Here is a 10013-nt window from a genome sequence, read left to right as displayed (position 1 = left end):
GAGGGTTGCAACACATGGTAAACTAATTTGCAATTCTCCTCCTCTGTGAAGTCAGTTTAATTGTACATTCAGCAAATGCAAAAGACCACATGAGAAATGTGCTCGTTTTTTAAAAAAATCTGAACTACTTGAATGCCTGTATTAAGTTCTTATGTAGGAGTCCACAGTGAAAGTGCAGCCAGTATGTCTAAAGGAGTTAAAAACAGTGAGCCTTTTGACTCAAGGTGAGTAGCAGTATGAGCTTCCATTATTCTCTCTGTCTCTCTCTCTCTCTGTCTCTCTCTCTCTCCCCATCCCTCCCTCTCTCCCTCCCTCTCTCTCTTATGGTTGTGATGGTGGAGGAGGAGGGGTACTTTTAAGTCAGAGTTGACTCCTGGCAACTTCATGGATTAGTCCCTGCAGGTTTTTTGGCAAGATTCTAGAAGTGGGCTTGGCCTTATCTTCTTCCAAGATAAGCGGAAGAGTGTCAGGCCAGGTCATCCCAGCCACCTCTGTGCCTGAGGCAGGACTAGAACCCATGGTCTCAGAGTTTTTGCCTGATGCTTTCATCACATCAAATCGGTGCATCAGATTTGATAGTCCATGATCATCATTCCCATCTTTATAACTGCTCCTTCCTTACTTGAGCTCAGGGTACGATTTCATTTAAACGCCTGCCTGACAGTAAGAACTGCTTTTAAAGTCCCCAACTAGTTACGGAGGATAAACAGAAACATTATCACATAGCAAACACCTAGTATTTATTAATAAATTAGTACACCAGAAGGCAATGGTCTTCCCCCCCATCCAAAAAAAATGCGCTCCTTCCAATCACCTCTCATCACCTTGCAATATGTCTCCTTAAATAAGCATGATTGTAGATGATTTATTCCTGGAGCACAATAGATGCAAATATAGCAGAGGCATGATTTTTCACAATGCAGCATTTTTAATAAAAAGTGAAGTGGGGATGGGGAAGGATTTCAAAGACCACATGAAGGCTTTGAAATATACTTATTGGCCACATCTGTATAAAAACCCACAAAAGGACAATTTTGAAGCACATATCAATAAATCTTATAGAATGAGAAATGTGGCACCACCAGGGTTCTCCTTTACTTTCCAGAGTCCAGCTCTAGGTGCTACTCCCAAGTGATCAAGCCTGCTGAGATCCTACAGGGGCAAGGCAACATCTTTCCCTTAAGTCAAGCAAACAGAATTACATTCAGCTGCAGGCCAAGGTCTCATTGTCTGGAAGGCTGAAGAAGTTACAGTTGAAATGTTTCAGCATTCTAGTTCCAGAGAAGCACAAGTCACTTATCGTTATCTGTTTGTCCATGTGAAAACCATACAATAAATAGCTGTGCTAGTAAAATATCAGTGAATGTGCATCATTCAGCAGTAGTTTTTCTTAAAGTCATCTTGAGGAAAAGCAGATCTAGCTAACCATGAAAAGAGCAGAGAAGAAGAATTCAAAATATCGGTAATGAGAGGGCAAGAAAAATCAAAGTGGAATTAAAGAAAAATCCAAAAGGCTCCTGAAAAGTTAAAAGATTTAAAATGCAAGTCCGAATCCAAAGAGTAAATTATGAATGTATTAATCCATAGTTTTTAAGTGGCTAAAATTACAACTTTGAATGAAAAGTTAAAATGTTGTAATAGAAGAGGGGAAAACAATATTTTTTAATTCAAACCATAAAGATGAGAGCAAACTACTCTCAGAAGACAAAAGAAAAAAAAAAGAAAACTTAAGAAGAAAATACTGGCCACGACTTCTACAAAATATCCTGCCCATGTCTTATCTTTAACATGTGCCAAGCGCATACAAGCAGCAGCCACTGTGTAGGTGCAAGGGGCCTCTGGTGGCCCACGTCTAAAGCAGATCAGGCAGGTGGCTATAAACTGAATCCAGTAGAGTCTGGCTCGCTTCCTGGCTTTTGACACCGGCAATTTCAAAAAGCCTATCCAGCTTGTCCTCTGCCTGTGGAATCTCCTCAATAGCATGCAGTTCTTCCGGGTTTAGAAGGTGAAGCATGTCGTCAAAGATGGGCTGCAGGTCACAAGGGTCCAGGCGCACCTGGCGCAGCACCGTGTCTTTCTTTTCTAACAAGAGAGAAGATAAATGGGCTATTAATCACAGACTTGCAAGGAGTGAATTGCCCCAGGCTGTGTTACCATTCACTAGGCTTGGCAGTCTCTTCAGTGCTGCTTTCTCGCTCAGATGCTGAATTCAGACTGGCCTGTTTCCATAGTCCCAGCCACAATCTAAGACCATCAATGGGGGGGGGGGAAATTGGGGGGCAGGTCCTGCCACAAAAACATCATTAATTAACACTAGTTGCTCCAAGGCAGGATCTGCATTATGGAACAAACTGTCACCAGGGTTGAACAACAACAACAACTCACTCACCCACCCACCTTTTTCAGCATAAAATCTTTATCTGTGTCTTTTATATTTATTTTATTGCTTTTAGTAGAATTATTATCTTTGTGATGTTTTTGCAAGCTGCCCAGAATCAGAGGGAGAGTGGATCAATGGCTCTCAATTCATCATGAGACTACCATCTCATAAGCTCCTGTGTGCCCAGCTGTCTTAACAGAAGAAAGCCTAAATATGGAGTAATGAAATGAGAGAATCTGGGTCACTGAAGTCTCCTTTCCTCTATATTCAAAAGCTGTTTTTTTTTTTTACTCTGCTGTTTTACTTTTGTCATAGAATAAACTGCAGTTTATTTTTTTACTGCTTGGGCTATGTTGCCCAGAGGCAAAGTAGTAATACCCTACACCATTGTGATCCAAGCACAATATGACTTGATCCTCAAACTTACACAGCAGGTGAATGATGATTATGTTTACACAGTGCATGTATGGTTGCCAAATCAGCAGTAACAGCCGCCATTTCTCCTTCTAGTATAGTTTTAAGCCAGAAAGAACCAGTTGTACTATAATAGATGAGTTGGGCTCAGAAGTTTCAGATACAACTGATTTCCTTAAATGACCTAAGTGTGATCAGTATCACTCGAAAATAAGAGCACAATGGCTAAGTTAGTGCATGCAGGCACTCCTTGTGGAATAACCATTCATCCAGAACCATTCAAAATTACAATGGCACTGTTTTATTTATGACTGTTCCCTCAGTTGGAGGATCACAATTTGAACACTAAGCAACCAGCTTGCAGTTACAACAGTTGCAGCGTCCCACAGTTATGTGATCACTACTGGTCACCTTTGCGATCTTCACTACTGGTGTCTGACAAGCTAAATCAATGGGTGAGCCAGTAGGATATTACAAAAGGCAATGATATGGCCATGGGAGATGCTGCAGTCACATGGGATTTGGCTAATGACAGCAACTGGGACAGCTGCAGTTGTCAACTCCATGGTCATGTATGTCAAGTTATGCAACTATGTCTCTTAGTGAAGGAGTTCCTGGTCCCAATTACCATTGTTAAGTGAGGACCATCTATAATACTAAACCAAGTTTTTAAATAAGGGATTGTTGAAGAAGTCATGGAACTACAGAACAACAGAGTTGGAAGGGACCTTGGAGGTCTTCTAATCCAACTCCCTGCCCAAGCAGGAGACCCTATACCATTTCAGACAAATGGCTGTTCAATCTCTTCTTAAAAACCTCCAGTGATGGAGCACCCATATCTACTGAAGCCAAGCCATTCCACTAAGTGTTATGTCAAGAAATTTCTTCTTAGTTCTAGGTTGATTCTCTCCTTGATTAGTTTCCATCCATTACTTATAATCCTGCCTTTAGGTGTTTTGGAGAATAGGTTGACCCTGTCTTCTTTGTGACAGACCCTTAGCTATTGGAAGACAGCTATCATTTTACCCCTAGTCCTTCTTTTCAGTAGACTAGACATATCTAATTTCTGTAACTGTTCTTCATATGTTTTAGCCTCCAGTCCCCTTTGTTGCTCTTCTTTACACTCTTTCTGGAGTCTCCACATCTTTTTATATTGTGACAAAATATACAAACTCTATTTGTATTAATGATACTAAGCAGACTTGGGCATCATATGGTATTAAGCCACAATCAATTTCTAAATATTTGGCCATATGTGGAGTCTACGTTTTTGAAATATGTTTTCAGGACAAACCTGAAGTCTGCATTCTGAATATTTCCCATCTGTTCCTTAAACATCTCATTCTGAATGAAATTAAACAATGGCCCTGTGAACAACTGAGGTCTTCAGTACCTTTGGTAATAAAAGAGCCTGTTCGGCTAAGAGCAGAAGAACCACTAGAGGTGGAATCGCAGCGAAGAAGAGGTTCGGACTCATCCACAAAGAAGCACTTGTTCTTTTCCAAGGGAGATGGTTCCACAGGAATTATGGTTGCCTCTGACTTTGGAGTTGGGCTGGGAGTTGGGCTGAGTGGTCCAGAATTTACCGGAAGAATCAACTTGTCAGCTTCAAGCTGCAACAGGAAGACATAATATGAAAAAAAAATTACATACTAGTGTTCTGAGACAAGTTGGGCAATCCACTTCCACTAGGACATACAGTTCCCTTCAGAAAGGTATGAAGATGACAACAGGATGGTTTTTCCAGGCCAATAAATTTCTCTTTTCACTATTCCAACGGACAGGTCTAAAAACAGTAAAGCTGAATGGTTTGAAATTTATGAAATTAAAATTATGGACAGACAAAAGAAGTACTGCTCCATAGATCATGCTATAAAAATTTGAAATTTATTCCTAAAAAATGTAGTGATAGACACTGCCTGAAAAACTTTGAAGGGAGAGTAAATAAATCCATAGTTAGATAAGGAAAGACAGTGTGATGTAGTAGTTAAGTTGTTGGACTGTGGAGACCTGGTTTAAGTCTCCCTGTAGCTATGGAAATCCCCTGGGTGATTCTGACCAATCATTTTCAACCCAACCCATTTCAAATGGAAAGTAAACTATCATGACCTCTAGTAAAGAGGAGGAATATAACTTTAACAAATAAACAAAGCTGGTAGCTATGGTATCTAGTACTAGAGACAATAGGCCTCTCTTTGTCAATTGCTGGAAAACTAAAGAAGTTACTGCTCTCATACCCAATTTATGGGATCACAGTAGCAAGTAGGTTGCCACAAATGAAGCAGAATGCTTTTGTCTGGACAAATAAAGAGACCTTTGATCTGGACCAATAAAATGTCTTATGTTCTTATTTAGATTTTGACAAAGTTGCTCCTAAGATTTTATCGACTGACTTGATTTTGTGAGTACAGGCAAAACTACAATATACACAGTTAAATTTCACTAAAGTCTTTACATAATCATTATTTTACTATTTACAAAAATAGGTGAAAGTACTTATTCTGAATTCCTGTCTACTACATTCTATACTTCCTCAAATATGTACAGTTAGACAACTGATTGAACTCCTGCACTAAATCTACTGGAGAGAGAAGACAGCCCGATGGCATCTCTCTGCAGCACCAGGTTCTGCCATGCATCTAGATCTCTTTCTGTCTGGTGGAAGATGCTGCTTTGCCTCCAGGCAGCTGTTTTGCCAATGATCCCAAAAGGGGCAACCTAAGCATGCTTTTGGCCCAAGTCCATAAATGGGTCATAACAACTTCCCATTTATTATCACCATCTTCTCTTTTCTAAATTGCTTTATTTGAAAGAGAAGAAACTTCACACCATTGAAGTCTGAAAAATACCATGTCTGATCAAAATTAAAAACAGCCTCAGATTGCTCCCTATTTTGAGGCCCTGGGAGTCCTTTCCAGACACAATGGCAAAAGCCGTGACCCGTCAAAACCACGGTCCACTAAAGCGCGCCCGATCAAAGCGCGTACGTGACGTCATCAGCAGCGCGACAAATAAAATTAAAAATAAATTAAATTAAAATTAAAATTAAATTAAAGCAAGCCAATTCACATAAAGGTAAGGGTTAGGGTTAGGGTTAGGTTAAGGGTTAGGCTTAGGGTTAGGTTTAGGGTTAGGTTTGGGGGGGTTAGGGTAAGGTTTTCACGTTAATTTTAAATTTACCGCTCACAGCGTGCCGTTTTTGTCGCGCTGTGATGACGTCATGTACGCGCTTTCGTCGAGCACGCTTTAGTCTACTGCGGATTTGTGGTGGAACCGGCAAAAGCCAGGTTGAGGGTTATGTCAGCTCATATATCACACAACAAGCAAGACTGTTCTCTTAAGGCCAAATCCCTCAATTTTATTTTTTTTTAGAAATTAAATGCCCCCCCCTTTCTTTCAAATAGTTCATAAACAGGGAGTAGACAGAAATGGGTTGTACTAATTAATTCCAGTCCACCAATATCTTTACACAACATTCTATTGAGCAAATAGTTAAACAAGCCATTGCATTACAGTTTTCTGCCTATTTTTATGATTATTCACAGTGCTAAGTATCCTGAAACACTTAGCATGGTTCATTTGGGCTCAATTATCATTAATAAATACCCACAGTTAAAATAGCGAGTGGCTGCTTTAAGATGACCATTTCCCATCCGCACATTTACCCCACCCCCTTTCCTAATTTTTCACGTGTTGCTGCAGAAGGAAGGCCCTCCTGCTCTCTGGAATGGGCTTTTCATCAACTGAGGGATGGTGAAAGCATGAATATGCACATGCACACAAAGAGAAAAGGTGTAAGATACTTTCTAAGGCAGTGTTTCTCAACCTTGGCGACTTTAAGTCCCGTGGACTTTAACTCCCAGAATCCCCCAGCCAGCATAGCTGGCTGGGGGTTTCTGGGAGTTGAAGTCCACGGGACTTAAAGTCGCCAAGGTTGAGAAACACTGTTCTAAGGAGAGGAGATGGAACAGGCCTGCCATCAGATTGCCCCAGGAGCTGATGATGCTATTCTACACAGAAATTATTGATGATCTTTTATTTGTTTTCTATAATTGTCTGGTTTGATACAGCAACCAAGCACAACAGGTACAGGTTTCAGTGAATAGTTAGGACTGCAGAAAATACTGTCTGCCCCACTGAAACATATCATTTATCCGTTTCCAAATTTGAAAGTGAGAAGTGGGGAATCTACAAGTCCTAAAAGTATCTGAAAAGAATACTTTTTCTGTTTTGTTTTTTTAAACATTTTAAGCCATCTCATGAATAACAGGAATAATAATAAAAGGACAATGGAATTCTAGTACATTACTGAAAGAGCTCTCTGAAAAAGCAGTCTCTGGCATTCACAAATCCACTCTCAAACAAATGTTTGATGTAATTGTTCACCAGACTTTTGAAAGAAATATTATCTACCAAAGAATGCCATGTTTTATATACGTAGAGGGAGAACACAGGGGTAATGAGGAACAAAATATGAGCTGCGAATGATTTGCCATTCCTGGAGCTTCAAAGGTTGCTTAGATCCAACAATCTCTTTGGAATCTTCTGTTCCTATCGGCCAAATTGCTCCGTGCTATTAAACCAACAATCCTCCTGTGACTGTCAGAATAGGATGCTGATTCACTCTGTGCCTTGTTTTCAGCAGGAGGAGGGGAAAGCAAGAGAGGCAAGGGTTCAGGAAAGCAAGGGGGAACACACACACACACACACACACACACACACACACACACACACACAGCTTTCATCCATCTAATTCAATTCACAATTTGCACAAAGCAGCATTCATATAAGAATGTCTGAAAACTCAGATGAACTCAAGAGAGCACATGCATCTCCCACATGCAAAAACAGGAAAGCAAGAACTGATTTATTGCACAATAACTGTTTGAACTGGGATGTTTAATAACCACATGATGTCCTTTTGGGGGTGGACTTCTTGTGCATCTTTTGTTCTTGTATAAGACAATAGTAGCTTGGTTTACAAATACAATAAAATGTGGTAAGGGAATGAACTTTAGACTGAAAGGCTTCGTCTTGTTTAAAACTCTACCTATCTGCAGATGACCACAATGAGTGGTCTGGGCCAAAGGAATTTATTCTGTTTTCTTTATCTTTTGAGCAGTTCTTCATAATTGATGCATATCTACCTCTCTGCCTTTCTACCATTCGTTCTGGCAACAATGACACAGTGTTGAACAGCCTCCTCCACTAGTCATGGCAGGGGAAATCTTGCTAAGGGAAGGACCCTCCCTTGTTTTGCTAGTATATTGATGTTATTTTTGGAGAGTTCTATCCTCATTGTAATTTTCCTGTGAGTATCTTTTTTTTCGAGAACAGACCTAGCTAAATCTAGCCTTCTCTCAACCCCATTTTACAGAGAGATCTACGTGTAAACAGATACTCAGAGGGTCTTTGGGGAAAGGTACTTAAATATTAAGTAGTACTAAATAGGGAGCAACCTTTCCCCAGGAATGTTCCATGTGCAAATTTAGGTTCTCTGTCACCTATAGTAAGCGTTCCCCATATCTATGGTGACTCTTTTTCTTCCTAGGATGAGACTGTTTCTGAACCACCCCAGATGAAAATGAATGCAACAAAAAGCATTGGAAGGACATAATACTCTATCCATCTTCAAGGAGAAACTTCTTTTCAGGCTCTAGAGTTCTCCAGCTTTATTATTATTATTAATTTGCAATATGAGGCTTGGTCTAGACTCTAGAGCCAGGAGTGTCAAACTCAAGGCCCAGGGACCGGATCCGGCCCATGGTGCAGTTAGATCTGGCCAGGGGTGGGTTGCTAATCCCGTTCCAACCGGTTCGGTTGGAATGGGGCCGGCGGCGTCCTCATGCACGCGCGCAGTTCACGCATGCGTCTTAGCGCCTGCGTGATGCTCCAGCTGCTTGCGGAGACTCGCGCAGACGCTGTATGTGCCATCCAGCTGCTCGCGGAGAATCGCGCAGGCGCTGTATGTGCCATGCGCCTGCGTGGAAGCGCAGAAGCCTTCAAAGATTGGTAAGGAGCGCGGGCGGGCGGGTGGGCCCTTCGCCGTTCCCGGAAGTTACTTACTTCCAGGTTCGCCGACCAATGGGTTCGCGGGGACCGCCGCGAACTGGTTGAAACCCACCCCTGGATCTGGCCCACGAGGCCACTCTAGAAACAGCGAACAACTGGGCTGTGAAGCCCCTGCCAGCAAAAATGAAGCTCAGGAGGGCTGTGCACAGCCCTCCCAGACCCCATTTTTGGCTGCATTTTCATTGTCAGAGGGCTGCAGGAGGCCGTTGTAGCTGAAAATGAAGACCGGGAGCCCGTTTTCGCTGGCCGAGCACTCAGACCACCACAGGCACCCCCAACACAAGTGACATCAAACTGACCATGCCCACCCCGGCCCCTGAGGTCAAACACAACCCTCATGTGGCCCTCAATGAAATCGAGTTTGACACTCCTGCAAGGAGACAATATTGGCATGAACAGGATCAAGGCTAACCCAGTTTTTGCTGCTTTTCATCCTGTTTGCCAAAATTTAGGAAGGGCTGCATTCAACCCAGTTCTCTTCAATATCTTCATAAATGACTTCGATAAGGGGAGAGAATCATCAAATTTGCAGCCAATACCTAGAAGACAAGCTTAGGATCCAAAAAAATATTGACAGAGTGAAGTTGCAGGAATTGGGTTTGGCTAATCCAGAGAAAAGAAGGACTGAGGGGACATGATAGCAGTATTCCATTATTTGAGAGGCTGCCACAAAGAGGAGGGGGCATTTTATTTTCCAAAACATCAGAGGTCAGGACAAGAAACAATGGATGGAAACTATTCAAGGAGAGAAGCAACCTGGAATTAAAGAGAAACTTCCTAACACTGAGGACAATTAACCTGTAAAGCAGCTTGCCTTCAGAAGTTCAAAAGTGGGTACTTCATCATTGGGGTTTTTTAAGAAGAGACTGGATAAGTCACTTGTCTGAAATGGTATAGGATGTTCTGCTTGAGCAGGGGGCTGGACTAGAAGACCTGCAAGGTCCCTTTCAGCTCTATTCTGATTTTTCTCTTGATCAATACAATATTCTCAGCTATGGCATTCCTGACAAGTGAAGGCAAAAAAGACATTTAAGCTCAGAATCATCTGTGATCTTTTGTGTACTATAAACTTGCAAAATATATATATATATATATATCTCATTCATCACATGACAAAACAAATCAAAATTCTAAACCTAAACTGGAA

The 10013-nt window shown here is 41.5% G+C and overlaps 1 protein-coding gene across 1 annotated transcript in view; it reads right to left on the bottom strand.

Moving 5' to 3' along the window:
- Positions 1-908: 908 nt before the first annotated feature.
- TNFRSF21 (TNF receptor superfamily member 21) overlaps positions 909-10013 on the bottom strand; it is a 46075-nt gene continuing 36970 nt past the window's right edge. Inside the window, exons 5-6 of the mRNA XM_014062507.2 lie at positions 4188-4407; positions 909-2082 (exon numbers count right to left, since the gene is read on the bottom strand). Of these exons, the coding sequence (XP_013917982.2) occupies positions 1853-2082; positions 4188-4407 (450 nt within the window). The 3' untranslated portion in view covers positions 909-1852. The remainder of the gene's footprint in view (positions 2083-4187; positions 4408-10013) is intronic.

This window comes from Thamnophis sirtalis, unplaced genomic scaffold, assembly GCF_051295495.1.
Source record: "Thamnophis sirtalis isolate CommonGarterSnake01/CBP01778 unplaced genomic scaffold, rThaSir2_p1.2 scaffold_5, whole genome shotgun sequence".
NCBI classification, from domain to species: Eukaryota; Metazoa; Chordata; class Lepidosauria; order Squamata; family Natricidae; genus Thamnophis; species Thamnophis sirtalis.
The sequence above is the reverse complement of the archived record's forward strand: the minus strand, read 5'-3'. Positions and strand labels throughout refer to the sequence as shown.